Raw genomic sequence first — 17,110 nt, 5'->3', positions numbered from 1 at the left:
GTCCTTTTGGTTTCTTTATTTTTTTATTTAATTTTTTTATTTATTTTTTTTAATTTTTTTTTTTGGTGTTTTTGGGCCCAGAATAAATCTTAGCCATAACATCTTTCATTTTCAGTCTTCGCTGTCCATGTTTTAAAAAAGTCCCTAAACGCCAAACCAAACAATCCATCCATAAACCCAGCCACACGCGAATCTTTCTCCCCTTCCATATCTCTTCTTCCCATCACGTTCCCAGTTTTTACCTCCCCCCCCTAGGCGGCCCCCCGCTCGCCCTAGCCCTACTAACCGTCGCCCTCCCCCTCGCCAACCCGACACCCCTCCCCCTGACGTTCCTGCTCCTGAACATGGGCGCGTTGCGGAGCATGTCGGGCACGATGAAGAACCGGACGTGAGATCCCCGGATGTAGACCTGCTCGAGGTGGGAGACGCGGCCGTCGCGGGCCGTGACGGTGATGTCCTTGAGCTGGACGTTCATGTTGTCCTCTGCCTCGATGAGCTTGCCGCGGTAGGTTTGGCCGGAGGTTATTTCCAGTGTTACGATGTGGCCCTATCCAAACAGACAGATTAGCATGATTGATTGGGAGGGGGGGAGGGAGGGGAAGAAACTGACTTGGGCCTCGTTGAGGAGTTTGATGGGGATGCCGATTGTGGAGGTCATTTTTGGTTTTGATATGGCTTTTGGTTCGATTTGATAGTAAGTGCGCGACAGGCAGAGGTGGAAATAGTCAGATTTGGTCGTCGCGAATATCGGTGGTGGTGGTGAATTGTCGTCAATGGGAAGCTTGTCGCGTTGAACAAGCAAGCGTCGCAGTTGGCGCGGTGGAGCTTGTTGAATTTCCCAGAATTTCAGCCTTGCCGAGCTGGACCCACTTTAATGCTTGAGGGTGGGCTTCCACTTTCAGCCTCACCCACGGGCAGTTTGACTTTTTAACGGCACACAGTTCAATGCAACACAGATATATGCATAAAAGCTGCTTTAACTCAGGCAATCCGCCGTTGTAATCTCCATTGGCCATCATGCAACCCGTATTCGACAAAAATCATCATCTATCCATGCCTCCTGGGTATGTCCATGCCCCTGATGCATCCCCCAAAAACAAACACTCAAACAAACCCCTGCAAAAACCAGTCCCAAATCTCCCCAAACCTCCCCTTCTCCATAATATAGCAACAGCAAACCTCTCATCCTTCTCCCTCGCCTCCATCCCCTTCTTAGGCTCCTCCGTCTTCAACCTCTCCAACACCCTCCAATCAAAGATGGGATATACTCATGCTCATCCAAGCCTCGTTTCCTCAACTCGAGCGATGTAATGACGTCAAAAAAGGCCTGAGTAGCCTCACGTCGCCGGGGCTCAACCAACGCCAGTCTTTTCGTCGAGGCGAACCGTTTCTCCTTCCAGCTATTGGTATCTATGAGAGGCTCATGGATTCCATGGCTTCTGAGTAAATCTCCAACATACGGAAAGTTGGCTGTGCAAGGACACAGCAGGACTGAAAAGGACGATAGCCCGCATGAGGCCTCAATTTATCGTGTCCGATTTCGCAGAGTATTGTCGTCGTGAGCGTCCTCGGAGAGTACATCACGGTCGCGGTCGCGGTCGATGCCTTCGTCTGAACACTGTTAGAAAACCAATCATTTCGACTATGGTTCATGTTCTTACCTGCTGCACTATCATACCCCTGTGGACGGCCTGCAGTCTATGAGGCTGACAAAGACAAGGGGGTGCTCAAAGTGGCAGCGCCGATTGGGACGCGGCGGTCAACTCGAGGCGAGACATCACCCCGGGTGCCAGGGGACATGGTGTTCCGAGACGGTACCAAGGACAGCTGAGAGGTGGTTGCGGTAGACTGGCTCGAAGACTTGATTCCTTGAAGGTTGGCGATCCAAGTGAGAATCTCTTGAGTGTCCTCAGAGGTTGTCATGTTCCTGGCCTCTTCCGCTAATTTCTGCAGCTGTTGAAAAGAGATTGTGTCGTGGAAGGTTCTGTCCCAGTGTACTTTGGTGGCGACAGGAAACCTTGGGCTCCAGAACCAGTGTTCCCCTCTTTGTCAAAAGAAAAACAGCGGAGGACCACGCGGGTAGTGGGGGGAAAATAAAAACCGGTCGTCGCCCCTCATCGATGCCTGGCTCGGTCCGCAAGTCAATGGGACAGTTGTTGTCCACCGATACGCATTCCGGGTTGGCATAAGCCACCATCGTGGCCAGTTATGTTGTATCGAGTTCAACCACGTTGGTCACCACAAACTTTGGCTTTTTGCTAAACCGTCCAACCTCCTCCCTGTTTTTCCAAGCAACCCACATAGAAGTGTGCCCACTTGAGGTGAGGAATGTTGTAGGTTCTGGCTTTTGCAGCGTCATACCGGGCACCATCTATTGCAAAGGCCCCAATGTCTCCAAAGTTGCCGATGTATTCCTTCTTTAGCTTGATGGCACAGCATTTATAGGGTCTTCGCATGCTGTCAAAGTCGAAGTAGGGGTCATCTGACTAGAGGACAAGCCCTTCTCCCTTGGCCGTGATACACTGGGCAAAAGCACAGCGGAGGTCCGATTTGGCTTTACGCCTGTCATAGTCGATAAGAATCCGTTTGACCAGGGCCGAGTGGCTTGGGATGATCGTAATGATTTCCTTGAGCTTTTGGAACCTCTCTGAATTTTGACTGAAAGTAATGATGTGTCGTCAAACATGCGGACGTCATAGTGGACAATCATGAGGTGTTCCCAGGAATGTGCCCTACAAATGTCAGCACAAACCCCGACAAAGAGGAGGTCGGTGAGAAGCATACTGTGAATCCTGTGCAGTTCCAATGAAGATCCCAGATCTGAAAATGTGCTTTCTGATCTCCTGAAAGTTGAGAATTCTATGTTCCTGCGAAATGTTAGTAATGACGTGTGTGTAAGCACGGAAGCAAACCTACCTTGCCACTGTAAACGGCAAGTTCCCCTTCCAAGATGCACCCCTTTGTGATAGAGCATGTGGGCTGGCCTATTTGTAGGGAATCCCCGATGGCACTGTCGTTCATGTTAGCCCATGTTGAACTCTACAAAACGACAACTTACTCATGCAGCTTAGAGCCATCCCGCGTGGAGTCTTTTCCGCTCTTCGAGAAGATCTGTGTGCAATCCTTCCCCTTGCTGAGGTCAATGTAAATCTGGCAGTATTCGCCATCCAGCTTTCTCCTCACAACTAATCCTCCCGTGCACTATGTCCAAGCAGTGCTTTATACTCCTCCCTTTGATCCACATCTGCCTGCCAATCTTGACTCCCAACCTCAGCTTGAGATGCTGCGCCAGCTCATTTCTCCCAGTTACTGTCCATTCCCTCCTCTGTTTATTCAGGATAGCCCCGGCAACAGCGCTGTCGTCCTGTACCTTCAAAATGCCCGGTAACAAAGAATGTATACATTTATAGGTAAGAGGTGGTGAGTATCATGCTGAAGTGAAGGCGGAATGACATGTATCGAATCAGTTGTTTGTTTATTTGCTAGTAAACACGCCAGTCGTCGAGTCGCTGGAGCTATATCCTTGAAGTTCTCCCTCAAGTAGGCAGAAGCAGAAGGATTGAGAGCAGGTTGCTCAGCCCTGGCAGGCTCCAATTGTCTGTCCTAATTCACTTCTGTCACAACTCGAACAGAGGGAGGATAGGCACGAGTCGCGTTGGTTGTACAATCGGATGAATGGCTTGGCATGCGACACGTGGGCACGTGAAGACGTGAAAGAGAACCGTGTGAGAGAGTTGGTATGACGTAGTTCGTACTGTATGTCTATATTCACTTGCTCACCCAAAGACCGTATGAACTAGCACTGGTATCATTCAAGCACTGTCCACCTTCAACCTTCACGACCAGGGCAACCCTTTCAACAATTACTCCTCACGAGATCAGGTGGATGATATCAGGTCAAGATAATGACCCCGTTTTACCATGCCTTGATCCGAACTCACCACATCACCTCCCGCAAAAAGGTTGCCCACCTCCGCAAAGCAGCTCGTGAGTTCGAGGTCTATGCTCTCCTCCGAAGCGGTGGTTGCCCAGGCATCATGTACTGCAAGGGCAGCGAACAAGGTGTGAAGTCCTGGGTGGGAACTGTCCAGGTAAGCCCCCTTATTCCCCTTCTCTTCTAACCCACCAACTCATCAATACCCAAGAGACTCCGCTACAAAGACTTCCACCTAGCCTCCAAACCATCCCTTACCCTATCCCCCGAAAACCAATCCCAAGAACCCACCGGCCTCTTTGAACTCTCCGCAATCAACGACTTTGCCTCAGCCATGGAATCCCGCGGCATAGCCACCTGGTGGAGAAAAGCAATGGACTTTACCTAACCCTTCACCTTGCCCACCCGTGTGACCGTCTAAAAGCAAACAACATCCCAACCCATCCTCCCTCAACCCCCCCTCTTGAAAACCCCCCCCCACCTCCCAATCCCCCTGGCCAACCAAGGCGTCCCCCACAAACTAACCCCAATCCTTACCGGCAACAAAAACTTGCAAACCGCCCACGCCACACCAACCTCCATCACCAGCTTATACCTCCCATTCTCCCTCCAATGCTCCATTATCCCCCCCTTTTCCCCTTCATCCCCCTCCGATCCCCCCTCCCCCTCATCTAACCACCCCTTCCTCCTAGCATACCTCTCGAAAATCCCCACCCCCTCCTTAACAGTCTCACTTTCCCCTAACCACCCCACCGGCAGCCAATTCCCATAGTGAAACACCCCAACCAGCCCAACCAAAGGCACAATGGCAGTAATCTCATGCAGTATCAAAAACGCGACCACGTGCGTAGTGGGCGCGGACCGCAACGAGGTGGTGTATTTTTGCAAGGGGCGTGGCAGTCTGGACAGAATCTTTTCTGCGCGGGAGAGTTTGGCTGACGACTGCGGTGGTGGAGGTGGGGGAAAGGTGCTGCTGTTTCGAGGTCGTGCGACTCCTCCGAGTTGGATTGGGCGGCGGGGCTGCCGGAGGAGGGATTGAAAAAGTGGTGGGGGGCGCATCGTTACGGCCAAGGGGGAATTGGTTAGAGTTGAGAGGTTGACTGTCCTGGTTCGGTGGTTGGTTGTTGAAAAGTGCGATTTGTAGGCTGGTTATAGAAAAGAGAGCTTGTGATAATCCCCAAGCTACCAAGCCGCCAGAGGCAAAGGGTTAGGGTTGATTGTCACCATTCTCGAAAGACAACGCTCAACAATTCAGAGACAAGACACAAGCATTGGCAAAACATATGAACAACTCAAATCGGTCTCTAATTTTCTAGAGCTCTAACGCGCTACATATAATCAAGAGGACCAGTCAAATTGCCCTTGCCGCAGATACGGGCAAGCAGCAGTTTCTATCTCAGAAACGAACTGCTTAGTTAGGCCTTCTCGTAGACCCAGTCAAAGGCAGCAGCCTTGTAGCTGTTGAGCTCCTCAGGCTTGAACCAGAGGGCAATCTCCTTCTTGGCGTTCTCGACAGAGTCGGAGCCGTGGCAGACGTTGCGGCCGACATCGATAGCGAAGTCACCGCGGATGGTGCCAGGAGCGGAGGCAAGGGGGTTGGTGGCACCGAGGAGGACACGGCCGGTCTTGACGGCGTCACGGCCCTCCCAGACCATGGCGGCAATGGGGCCGGAGGACATGTCTGTTGGAGGGGTAGCGGTCAGCAGCTGGGGGTGCAGCAGTAGGCATCGCAAGGTGTCACATACACTTGATGAGACCAGGGAAGAAGGGCTTGTCCTTGAGGTCCTCGTAGTGCTTCTGGAGGTGCTCCTCGCCGGGGGTGACGAGCTTCAGGGCAACGAGCTTGTAGCTGCGTGTGATGCTTGTCAGCAGATGGCCAGAGCTGGAGAGAGCTTCAAGCTTGGGGTGGAGTTCACGTACCCACGGTTCTCGAAGCGAGAGATGATGGGACCAACGAGGCCACGCTACACCGATTATCAGTATCAAACATGGTCGACAAGCTGTGCCGTGCTCGCCCGTACCTGGACGCCATCGGGCTTGATAGCAATGAAGCTGTTTCACCGTCAGTTCATGAGAATGCGAAATGGCGGGGTAGAATCAGGACGAGAGAACAAGGATGGCGGGGTAATCGAGGGGCAAGCCAAGGCGAAAAAAGCAGGGCGATGGGTGCTCAGAAAGAGGCAAAAGCTGGAGGGAAAAGACTTACGTCTGCTCGGTGGACATTTTGGCTGGTTCTTGAGAGTCTGCTGGAGAATTGACAAGAAGTGGTGGAGGAGGAGAGGAGGAAGAGGGAAAAAAGGAATTTTGTTTAGAAGCCGCTGGAGCCCGAACAGCTGAGGAGGCTCGGGACGAGGTGGGGTCGGAGCCGTCAGAAAAGACCACAGCCGTTAACACAACGACCCACATTAGGAGGACATAGAATGCAGGAGACTCGTTCCCAAACACGCCCCGACACCTCGCCAGCCAACCACCGCCGCCGCCATCTCGCTGCTGCTGTCGTCTCGGAACAGCTGTGTCTGTACTCGGCATGACGGGTCGAATCAGAGGCACCCGATCTTTCTGAGAGCTCGAGGCGGTCGGGCAACTAGCTAGCTATCGTCGGGATGCTTGAAGGTGGCTTGTTGATAGGGGGTGGTCTGGAAGATAGCCAACGAAACAGCAATGGTTATTGACGAGGTTCAGTCTCCAATAACGAAAAGAATACAGCACGTCCGGCTTGTTGAAGTCTTCAACGATGTACAGCCTATATCTTGGAGCCCAATGGCGAGAATGTCCACCAGCGCTGGCTAAAGTCATCATTCAGGGTTAGGTACGGCCAGGGTGCCAGGCAATGTGCCACTTGGCAGCAGGGTTGGCTATGGGCGGAGCGCCAGCAGGGGCCCGGTCCCTGTCCCAGGAGAAAGGTGGCCAATCCAGATTGGGAGCTTTGAAGCAGTTGCCAACTCCAAACATCCCAACATCGAACCTGGGGCAGAAGCGATCGCATTTTTTATTATTATTGTTTGCTGCATTTCGGAGGATTACCGGATGCACAAAGTGAGGGCTTGAAGGCCATCTCACTCCTTTCTATCGTGTTTGCTTTTTGTTTTTCCAGCACACCGAGAGTGCCTTGCGACAGCGCCTTGAGCGTCGCTAGCCGCTGCCATGCACCTCTCAGGCCCGCTGTCCGGGAGGTGGACAGCTTATCTCGGGCTGATATCTACACTTTCCGGCGTCATTACACCAGCAGGTAGGGAATTGAGGTGGTCTTGGGTGTCTAGATTCTCTGGAACATTGTGATTAACCTCTTTCTGAATCAGTTGCCGTCAAGGAACATGATTTCAAAAAGTGCGCCCAGTCGGGCTTCTGCTCGCGAAACCGAGCGCTTGCTGACCACGTCCTCTCCACCAACTCGTGGTCGTCTCCATACTCTATCCTTCCCGAATCCGGGTCCTTCAAAGACGGACAGTACCAAGCTGTCGTATTGAAGACTATCAACGACAATGGCGACACCGTCCGGCTTCCATTGACCGTTTCCTTCCTCGAATCCGGCACCGCCCGAGTTACGATTGATGAGGAGAAGAGGCAAAAGGGCGAGATCGAACTGCGCCATGACAGCAAGGCCCGGAAGGAGCGATACAATGAAGCCGAGAAATGGGTTATTGTTGGAGGGCTAACACTTGACAAGGAAGCCAAGGTGGATTTCGAAGACAAGTCACAGCTCACTGTCAAGTACGGACCTACCTCCAACTTCGAAGCCGTCATCAAGTTCGCTCCCTTTGGAATCGATTTTAAGCGCGATGGAGTCAGCCAGATCAAGTTCAATGACCAGGGGCTGCTGAACGTGGAGCACTGGAGGCCTAAGATTGAGAAGCCAGCGGTTGAGAACAAGGACACCCCCGAGGGCGAGCAGAACCAGGAGGACAAGGAAGAGAAGAAGGAGGATGAGGAGGAACCCAAGGGCGAGGACGAGAGCACCTGGTGGGACGAGTCCTTTGGCAGCAACACCGATTCGAAGCCTCGTGGCCCCGAAAGTGTTGGCCTCGATATCACCTTCTCGGGCTTCGAGCATGTCTACGGCATTCCTTCTCACACCGGCCCTCTGTCACTGAAGACCACTCGCGGCGGGGATGGCAGCTACAGCGAGCCCTACAGGCTGTACAACGCCGACGTTTTCGAGTACATTCTTGACAGCCCGATGACGCTTTATGGCTCCATTCCTTTCATGCAGGCCCACCGCAAGGGCTCCAGCGTTGGTGTTTTCTGGCTCAATGCTGCCGAGACCTGGGTCGATATCACCAAGGGCAAGGACTCCAAGAACCCCCTGTCTCTTGGTATTGGCTCCAAAACCAGCACCCACACTCACTGGTTCTCGGAAAGTGGTCTTCTGGACGTCTTTGTTTTCCTTGGCCCAACCCCCAAGGATCTTACCGCCAAATATGGCGAGCTCACCGGCACCACCACCATGCCTCAGGAGTTTGCCCTCGGTTACCATCAGTGCCGCTGGAACTACGTCTCGGACGAGGATGTCAAGGATGTCGACCGCAAGATGGACAAGTTCAAGATGCCCTATGATGTCATTTGGCTCGATATTGAGTACACGGATGATAAGAAGTACTTCACCTGGGATGAGCATAGCTTCAGAGACCCCATCGGCATGGGCAAGCAGTTGGAGAGCCACGGTCGCCAGCTGGTCACTATCATCGACCCTCATATCAAGAACACTGACAACTACCCCGTCGTTGCCGAGCTCAAGTCCAAGGACTTGGCTGTCAAGAACAAGGATGGCAACATTTTTGAGGGCTGGTGCTGGCCAGGCAGCTCCCACTGGATTGATGCTTTCAAGCCTGCCGCCCGTGAGTGGTGGGCTACCCTCTTCAAGTATGCCTCGTTCAAAGGCTCCATGGAGAACACCTGGATTTGGAACGACATGAATGAGCCTTCGGTCTTTAACGGTCCCGAGACGACCATGCCCAAGGACAACCTTCATGATGGCAACTGGGAGCATCGTGATGTCCACAACCTTAACGGCATGACCTTCCACAACGCCACACACCATGCTCTCAAAACCCGCAAGCCTGGCGAGCTCCGCCGTCCATTTGTCCTCACCCGCGCCTTCTTTGCCGGCTCTCAGCGCATCGGTGCCATGTGGACCGGTGACAACACTGCCGAGTGGGGCCATCTCAAAGAATCCATCCCCATGATTTTGTCCCAAAACATCGCCGGCTTCCCCTTCTCCGGCGCTGACGTCGGTGGCTTCTTCGGCAACCCTGACAAGCAGCTCTTGACTCGTTGGTACCAGGCCGGTGCTTTCTACCCCTTCTTCCGCGGCCATGCTCACATTGATGCCCGCCGCCGCGAGCCTTACCTCATGGGGGAGCCGTACAACACCATCATCGCTGGTGCCCTCCGCCTTCGTTACAGCCTTTTGCCATCATGGTACACTGCCTTCCACCAAGCCCACGTCGACGGCACTCCCATCGTCAAGCCGCTGTACTACACTCACCCTGACGAAGAGGCCGGTTTCCCCATCGACAACCAATTCTTCGTCGGCAACACCGGCCTTCTCGTCAAGCCTGTTACCGAGGAGAACAAGGAGACTCAGGACATCTTCGTCCCTGACAACGAAGTCTACTACGATTACTTTACTTACAATGTCGTTGCCTCTGGCAGGGCCGGGAAGACGGTCACGGTTGCCGCTCCGCTGGAGAAGCTCCCCCTTCTGATGCGTGGTGGCCATATCTTCCCCCGCCGTGACATTCCCCGCCGCTCTTCGCAGCTCCAGAAGTGGGATGACTACACTTTGGTGTTGACCATTCCCAAGGACGGAAAGCACGCGGAGGGCGAGTTGTACGTGGATGACGGCGACTCTTATGACTTTGAACAGGGGCAGTACATCAACCGCAGGTTTGTTTACGATGGCGCCGCCAAGACCATCACGTCGGTTGATAAGGAGGGCAGGGATACCAAGAGCGTCAAGCAAGGGGAGTGGCTCAAGAAGTACAATGGGGTGAGGGTGGACAAGATCGTGGTTGTGGGGGCGGAGGAGAAGGTGTGGGGAAAGAAGACCGAGGTGGATGTTGTTGATGAGAGCGGGAAGGGGGCGTGGAAGGCAAAGGTGGAGTTTACTCCTGCTGACAAGGCCGCCGGGAGGGCGAGCTTTGCGGTTATCAAGAGGGTGGGTGCGAGCATTGGGAGTGATTGGAAGGTTGAGCTCTAAGCTCTGAAGGGCTTTGGTATTTGTGTTGTGTTGCGAGACAAAAAGAAAGCGTTGGCATCAGCTGAACTTGTGGATACTGTTTTGATGCTGCTGTTTTATCTAGCTTTGCTTATACATTGCATGATGTTGTACGACAGGAGACTGTTGTGTTGTGTTGTGTTTATTTGTTTGCATCACAAAGACAGGTTTTATGCTCTTACACATGCACAGCCTTTGGGGGAGGAGGAGGAAGAGGGGAGAACCTTGTGCGAGGAACGGAGGCTTTCTCGCGTCCTTTCGGTTTCTCGGGGGGTGGTTTTGTACAATGTGTTGGCGTGGCCCTTTTTGCCTTTGGATATTCTAGCCGGTGGTCATCATCGGGGCTTCTCAGCTCACCGTACACCGGACCCTTCCTCACCGAATGAAGCTCGGGGAACGGAAGAACATACGAAGTTTGACACGAGCGGCATGAGCGGTAAGCCGGCTAGAAAAGACGGTACCTTGCATGAAGACAGCCCGTGTATATACAACGGGCGCCGCGTAGCTGCAGCCTGCACGTTACGCGGGTCGCACAAGACATGCAGCAGCACACGCGATTTTTGGGGTGACGGGGGGAGGGAGAGACTAGAAAACTGATTTGGAAAAAAGTGGCTTGCTTTTCCGCGCCTTTTCTTTATATATATATATATATATATATATATATATATATTTTAAAAAAAAAATCTTTCTAGAAAACGAAACGACTTCGTATTGGCAAAAGACCGACAGGACGAGATTGTAGCACGGCTTTTTACCGAGCCATGCACAGAGCGAGGGTTGATTGATTACTGGGTGAGAGCGTTGATCAAGAGCACTGCTAGTGTTGTGCCACGCCGTTTGTGCCTGCTGCGCCGTTGGATACCATGCTACGACTTAGAAAACGGCACTACCAAGGATCGGAGAATATGGGCTTGGGAGGGGCCAATTGATGGGTTGAAGGATTTTGCCAGCGAGCTTTTACCATAACCAATGGAACAAAGAGAACGGGCAGTGTGTTGGGTTGGGTTGATTGGTAGGTTTTGCTGCTGCGTGTGGAATTGATTGTTGCCCTTTTGGCGGGGAATAAAAAAGGGGGAGGAATGTGGTACCCTATAAAAGGGGGGGGGCGAACCATGACATGCAACCCTCCCTGGTCGTTGTACCAAAGAGGAAGATCTGCAAGGCACACACATCCGGGAGATCCTTTTTTCGTTTTGTTTAAAGGGATTTTCTCCTGTCGTATTTTTTTCCTTTTTTCTTTTTGAACTTTTGGAAAATTCTTTTGTGTTTTCTGTTTCTCTTGTCGGAAGTTTTTGGTTATTTACTTTCCAAGGGGGCGGCGCATCATCACTCGTTTGACTTGCATCATCACTCACCACCTACACCCACCAACAGTCAACACGCACCCGACAACTCACACCATACTTATCCTTCCCTCAAAATGAAGTCCGCCACCCTCCTCACAACCCTCTCCCTCGCCTCAACGGCCCTCTCAACCGCCATCCCCCTCCCCATCCGCACTAACACCCGCCCCATCCGCCTCCTCCACAAGCCGCCCCTCTCCCCTCCCTCCCAAGGCGCCCGTATCCTCTCCTCCCAGTCAGAAGAATCAACCCTCGGCGGCGCCCATCTCCCCTCCCCCCCCTCAGGAAAGGTAGCCTCCGTCACCGCCACCTTTACAATCCCCCACGCCTCCATGCCCGTCACCGGCCCAACAGCGAACAACACCGTGGGCCTGTACGCAGCCTCCTTCCACGTCGGCATCGACTCGTTTTCCGGTCTCTGTCCCAACAATAGGTTCATCCGTGCGGGGGTGGATATCTTTTGGGATGGGACCATAGGCGGGGAGCAGACTCCTTGGGTGTGGTACCAGTCTTCACCTGCTGATGAGGACGGGTTGGGGTTTGGGAATTTCTCCGCAAAGGCGGGGGATGTGGTGAAGTTTGTGGTTACGGGGAGCGAGGTGAGGGTTGAGAATTATGGGAATGTGACCTGCACTAAGGGGTTGAAGGCTAGGCAGGTTGGGGTTCAGAGGGTGGATGGGGGTGGGCTTTGTGGGGGGGAGGCGGCGTGGGCGGTGGAGGATTTTCCGCTGGCGGGGATGCCGGATTTTCCCGTTGCGTTCGCGGATTTTGGGGGTGTGGTTTTCAAAAATCTGGAGGTTGGGTTTGGGAATGGGACGGTGAGGAGGAATGCGGAGGGGGCGGGGGTGAGGGATGTGAGGTTGGATGCTCAGGGGGGACGGTTGACGGATTGTGTGGTTGGGGAGGGGGGGGGGAGTGTTAGGTGTGACAGGGTTGTGGAGGAGTGAAGCTGGACATGGGGTATAGTAGGGGGAGGGGGAAGTGGCCGGTCATGTTTGTGGGCGAGAATAAAAGAGATTGTGATGTAGGACTGATGGTGAGGGGGGAAAGTTGACATTTACAGACAGCTGATAGGCCTTTGAAGATAATGGATGGGTCTTTTCTTCTATGTTATATTCTACATTGCTTGGTTCACAAGGTGGGATTTTAGCAGAAAGGTTCTGGTGTATCACGAAAGAACTGTGAATGATGAACATGAACACGGAAAGAAACATCAGACAGGAGACTGGTATATAGGTAGACCGTGCATCCATCCCTATCTCGGTGCTTGCCCTCATCTCAAGCTTTCCGAGGCCATCTTCTTCCCAGTCACAGGCAATACGTTGACGTGCCCGCCATCGCTGACATGTCAACCGACGTGGTGAGCTTAGAGAGAAGTCGACCAGGTGGTGAGCAAAAGGCTGAGACCTTTTTGTTTTCCTGCTCTACGTTAACTATCACGATTCTACAAGGGGAGTCCTGCATACCTAAAGGAGGTAGGTAGCAGCTACAACAACACCTTGGCAAGGTCTTTCTGACTTTACACACTTGCAGATCTCCAATTGGTTTAGCTGCCTCTCAGGCACCAACACACACCAAAAATCCTTGGCTCCTCCGTGTCACAATGCCAACCTGACCTTTTTCACAGTTCAGAAATTTGACATTGGCAACATTCCACTTTAGCAAATGGCTGATCACCTCTGTCGACCGTGCCAAAAGCTCAGTTTCGACAAATTGCAGAGTACCCAGCCCGAAGACCTCTCCGACGAAGATGGGCGACTGATCAAGCGGACTTTGTCCCCGGACTTGCTCGAGAGCTGCGATTTATGCAACTTCTTTGCTCGGGCAGCTTGGTATTATACCGGGGACTGCACGGAATATCTCAATGCGGACGGGGTGCCTGAGATATCTCTTCGCCTGGGCAGGTGGAGTCGGAGAACGCCGTGTCTTCGCGACGACCACGACCTGGTGATCCTCATTGAGAAACAAGACGCCGAGAAAGAAAAAGCAGGGAGCCGCTTGATAGAACCGGACCGAATTGACTACTCGTTATTGCGCGGTTGGTTTCCGAATGTGAAGATGGCTACATGCGGGATTATTTCAAGTACGATATCGACAACCTCCGCGTCATCGACTGCGGGGATGTTGGGGACGGAGAGCAAGAGCCAAGGTTGGTCTCATGGGCTTCAGTTGGCAAGCAGTTGGACGGTAATCCCCCAGAATATGTCGCCTTGAGCTACGTGTGGGGAGCAGCGCCAGGCGGGCTGCCTACTTTGGCGGTAAACTCGACCCTGCCTGGGCCCCTCCCAAAGGTCATCTCGGATGCCATTGTGGTGGTGAGGAATCTGGGGGGTCGTTATCTGTAGGTGGACCGGTACTGCATCCCACAGGGCGACAATGACGAGAGGGAAAGGCAGATCCATGCGATGGGACAGATTTACCAGTCGGCAAAGTTCACCATTATCGCCGCGGCTGGAGACGGGCCGGACCATGGACTGCCAGGCGTTACCACTACAAGACGTCTACCTCACCCCTTCATAAACATCCAAAATCACACTCTTACTCTCATTCCCCAGCCAGACGGATACATTCACCATACTAAATGGGCTACCCGCGGTTGGACCTTACAGGAGGGCTTTCTCTTCAGCCGGCGTCTGGTGTTTACCGATCACCAAGTCTTCTACGAGTGCCAGTGTATACAAGCTGTCGAGGCGCTTGTAGGTACGTACTGGCACCCATACTCGTACTCATCAAGAGAGCTGTGGTTCCACGTGTTCGCAGGCGATACGAGCAAAAGAAAAGGGAGGGGCCGGCCGGGCTTCCATTACGTCGAGCAGCTGCACGGCTTTATTGAGAATTACATGACGCGGGATCTGACAGACGCCAATGACGGTCTTAATGCTTTCCGGGGTATTCTGCAGCACGCTGAACAAAACAGGCAAACACCGATCCATGAGGTTTGCGGACTGCCAATCTATGTTCCGGAATATCTGGGTACGCCAAACAACAATTCGGCCATTGCCGTCAGTCTCTCGTGGAAGATGAGCCATCTGAGGCGGCGACCCGAGTTTCCCAGCTGGACGTGGATCGGGTGGAGGTCGGTCAAGAGGACTGGAGGGGGGTCGTTTTATCTTGGTACGGATGAACGGTGGTATTCATCGGCGGATTCGAAACATTACATCACATCGGTGGATGTCGCTTTCCGCGATGGCCAGGTCATCCAGTGGTCCGACTTTGATGGCAGGGGAGACAGAGGGAAGGTCTTTGAGAAGTCGTCGATGCCGGGAATGTCTGAGCTACCACAGAGTTTGTTGGTGACAGGCTGGCTGTTCGATCTGACCGTTGTTGCGGTGGGTGATCCAGGGGACGGACTCGCCACGACTGAGTTCCACACTGTCGAGATCAGGGAGCAATATCGACGGCCCATGTCTTTTGGAGTTGAGCGGGAGCATCTGATGCCGTTCTTTCCTGCCAACAGCGATGGCAACAGAAAACATACATTCACCTGTTTGCTATTAGCCGAAGTCGACAAGTCCAACGACCGAAGCACGCTTGTATTCCTGGTCCTTCGCCCCGTTCTTCAGGCCGAAGCTTTAGTGCAGACGTTTGAGCGCCTGGACTGCTGGACTCTGACATCAAGCACGCCCATCGTACAGGTTGACGGTACGACCATGAAGGCTGGGGATTCTGTATTCAAGAATGATGCTCTGGTTCTGCAATAGCCTTGGCATGGTCTTGTATGTAGCATCTTTGAGAAAGCATGGACGACCTTGGACTCCAGATATGTAGTCTGATTCAGAGCCTCACAATCACATACGACCATAGATAGCTGAAAGCTCGGGATCCCGTCCGCTCTCCCCTAGATAGGATGACTTTTGCCCCACTTTTCTGCTGAGTCAGCACCCGAACGTTTTGGCTTCCGCAAAAGGCTCAACACCACCTTTTTTAGCAATCGCAACGGACGGTACCGTCTTGTTGGCTTCACCCCTCTCACGGCCTCCCATTATGGCCGCCATGATCTGCGCCCGGCAAGGGCGGTATTTTTGGCTCTTTCTTACCTCTACTTATATTCCCCGCTCCCACCTGCCGTTATGCGCGCCCTGACATCTTGCTTCGACCTGCTTATTTCCTACGTATTTCCTACGCTCCTTTGACCCCGCGCGCTATTCGCTTTCGCCTACTTACGATAGTGGACCTAGACGCTAAACGTTATCGCGCTTAATAGGCCCCTTAAGCTACCGATATCGTTCCTTCCTACCCGCGTAGGCTTAGTCCTAGGATTAAGGATAATCGTACCTGACTTTAGTCGCGATAGAACTTATAAGTTAGGTAGTATACCTTACGGTTTATATTTAATAAAATATTAATTACTATCGCGACGTTATAAACTACCTCGATCCCGATGATATATAGATTAATTTCTACTATAATTATTTAATTACTATCGCCGAATATTAATACTTTTTTAATAATTATATATTTAATTTCGTTATTACTCGTCCGACGCTTAATTTAATAATTATAAAAGAGGTTTAAGGTATTACTATAATATTTACGATACGGGAGTACTAGAAAGCTATGACGAACCCCTATCCAGAACCTCTGAAAGGGATACCGGTTGAAGGCTGCTTCTGAATAATCCTGGTTCGGTACAGCTAAACAGTGTACGACAAGATGTCTCAATGTAATCACAAAATACTGTAACTACAACTTGAATTGCATACTGCGGAACTGTCTATCTACACCAGCCAGTTCCTCCGTATATATAGACCTTGGGGCCCTGAGGTGCTCGCCCTGCTACGGCCCCGATCACTCCTAGCACTTTGCATCCTGCGAAGTGCTCATCGTGCTATGCCTTCGATCACCCGTAGCATCTTGCATCCTGCAGACTGCTCAGGCCTCTTGGCGCCGTAGCACTTCTGGCCAGCCTTGATTGGCTGCCTCCTGGTTTCCTTAATGATTGGCTGGGGACGCCCCGCGCCCCACATACTGCGCGGCCTGCCGTTGGGTTAACTGTGACAAAAGCTTTTATTTTAAAAGCGGATTATCGAATTATTCGTTTTAAACGGGAAAGAGATTTAAATAATATACTATAATATAATTTTATTCGTTTATCCGGCTAATAAATAAATAAAGGGGAGGCTATACTTTTTATCGATACGGTTCGGAAATCCTTTTATCCGTTTTTTCGCTTATTAATTAATAATTAACTCTTTTATTTTTTAAATAAATTATGAAAAAATTAGCTATAAATTATAGGTTCTTTCCGTATTAAATTTTATAAAAAAGGAAGTAATAGCCGAAAATATTATATTAATACTAAGTATTTTATAAGTATAAGCGAAAGATATTAACTATAATACTTTAATAAAAGTTACCTTTTACGTTACTCTTTTTTTTATTAATTTTAACTTTCGCCCTAAAGTAATAATTAAGCTTTTATATAATTAAATTTACTTAAGTCTTTTACAGGATCCTAAAAACCCTATAAGGTATAAGTATGACGAACCCCTATCCAGAACCTCTGAAAGGGATACTGGTTGAAGGCTGCTTCTGAATAATCCTGGTTCGGTGCAGTATAACGAACCCCTATCCAGAACCTCTGAAAGGGATACCGGTTGAAGGCTGTTTCTGAAT

The 17,110-nt window shown here is 51.7% G+C and overlaps 7 protein-coding genes across 7 annotated transcripts; 3 read left to right on the top strand and 4 right to left on the bottom strand.

Annotated features, from left to right (window-relative positions):
- Nucleotides 1–238: 238 nt before the first annotated feature.
- Nucleotides 239–862, bottom strand: SMD3 (small nuclear ribonucleoprotein Sm D3; the record flags this gene model as incomplete). The annotated part of the gene is made up of 2 exons (XM_062876642.1): nucleotides 611–862; nucleotides 239–547 (listed from the first exon to the last, which is right to left on the bottom strand). Exons 1-2 carry the CDS (start codon nucleotides 656–658, stop codon nucleotides 239–241), a joined length of 357 nt encoding a protein of 118 aa, XP_062735250.1. The 5' UTR covers nucleotides 659–862.
- Nucleotides 863–972: 110 nt separating this feature from the next.
- Nucleotides 973–3,021, bottom strand: QC761_0041100 (uncharacterized protein; the record flags this gene model as incomplete). Its single annotated transcript, XM_062872359.1, has 4 exons — nucleotides 973–1,611; nucleotides 2,644–2,732; nucleotides 2,785–2,867; nucleotides 2,917–3,021. 4 exons carry the CDS (start codon nucleotides 3,019–3,021, stop codon nucleotides 1,526–1,528), a joined length of 363 nt encoding a protein of 120 aa, XP_062735249.1. The 3' UTR covers nucleotides 973–1,525.
- An 803-nt stretch (nucleotides 3,022–3,824) lies between these two features.
- QC761_209030 (uncharacterized protein) lies at nucleotides 3,825–4,322 on the top strand (the record flags this gene model as incomplete). Its single annotated transcript, XM_062876641.1, has 2 exons — nucleotides 3,825–4,091; nucleotides 4,146–4,322. Exons 1-2 carry the CDS (start codon nucleotides 3,906–3,908, stop codon nucleotides 4,320–4,322), a joined length of 363 nt encoding a protein of 120 aa, XP_062735248.1. The 5' UTR covers nucleotides 3,825–3,905.
- Nucleotides 4,323–4,384: 62 nt separating this feature from the next.
- Nucleotides 4,385–4,993, bottom strand: QC761_209025 (uncharacterized protein; the record flags this gene model as incomplete). The annotated part of the gene is made up of 1 exon (XM_062876640.1): nucleotides 4,385–4,993. The coding sequence occupies one exon, from the start codon at nucleotides 4,991–4,993 to the stop codon at nucleotides 4,385–4,387; it is 609 nt and encodes a 202-aa protein (XP_062735247.1).
- Nucleotides 4,994–5,203: 210 nt separating this feature from the next.
- ndk1 (nucleoside diphosphate kinase Ndk1) lies at nucleotides 5,204–6,850 on the bottom strand. The gene is made up of 5 exons (XM_062876639.1): nucleotides 6,141–6,850; nucleotides 5,956–5,986; nucleotides 5,855–5,898; nucleotides 5,680–5,783; nucleotides 5,204–5,615 (listed from the first exon to the last, which is right to left on the bottom strand). Exons 1-5 carry the CDS (start codon nucleotides 6,461–6,463, stop codon nucleotides 5,350–5,352), a joined length of 768 nt encoding a protein of 255 aa, XP_062735246.1. The 5' UTR covers nucleotides 6,464–6,850; the 3' UTR covers nucleotides 5,204–5,349.
- ROT2 (glucosidase II) lies at nucleotides 6,442–10,559 on the top strand. Its single transcript, XM_062876638.1, has 2 exons — nucleotides 6,442–7,163; nucleotides 7,234–10,559. Exons 1-2 carry the CDS (start codon nucleotides 7,079–7,081, stop codon nucleotides 10,131–10,133), a joined length of 2,985 nt encoding a protein of 994 aa, XP_062735245.1. The 5' UTR covers nucleotides 6,442–7,078; the 3' UTR covers nucleotides 10,134–10,559.
- A 1,012-nt stretch (nucleotides 10,560–11,571) lies between these two features.
- Nucleotides 11,572–12,441, top strand: QC761_208760 (uncharacterized protein; the record flags this gene model as incomplete). Its single annotated transcript, XM_062876615.1, has 1 exon — nucleotides 11,572–12,441. The coding sequence occupies one exon, from the start codon at nucleotides 11,572–11,574 to the stop codon at nucleotides 12,439–12,441; it is 870 nt and encodes a 289-aa protein (XP_062735244.1).
- Nucleotides 12,442–17,110: the final 4,669 nt, after the last annotated feature.

This window comes from Podospora bellae-mahoneyi, chromosome 2 (genome assembly GCF_035222275.1).
Source record: "Podospora bellae-mahoneyi strain CBS 112042 chromosome 2, whole genome shotgun sequence".
Lineage (NCBI taxonomy): Eukaryota > Fungi > Ascomycota > Sordariomycetes > Sordariales > Podosporaceae > Podospora > Podospora bellae-mahoneyi.
Note: the sequence above shows the minus strand (reverse complement) of the source record. Positions and strands in the feature narration are given on the sequence as shown.

Bases quoted from the DNA above. Each gene is read 5' to 3' on its own strand.
- ndk1 (XM_062876639.1), bottom strand. From the start codon at position 6,463: ATGCCGAGTACAGACACAGCTGTTCCGAGACGACAGCAGCAGCGAGAT. The intron at 5,987-6,140 runs GTAAGTCTTTTC...ACGGTGAAACAG, and splicing joins AAAATGTCCACCGAGCAGAC to CTTCATTGCTATCAAGCCCG. The intron at 5,899-5,955 runs GTACGGGCGAGC...TAATCGGTGTAG, and splicing joins TCAAGCCCGATGGCGTCCAG to CGTGGCCTCGTTGGTCCCAT.
- ROT2 (XM_062876638.1), top strand. From the start codon at position 7,079: ATGCACCTCTCAGGCCCGCTGTCCGGGAGGTGGACAGCTTATCTCGGG. The intron at 7,164-7,233 runs GTAGGGAATTGA...TTTCTGAATCAG, and splicing joins CGGCGTCATTACACCAGCAG to TTGCCGTCAAGGAACATGAT.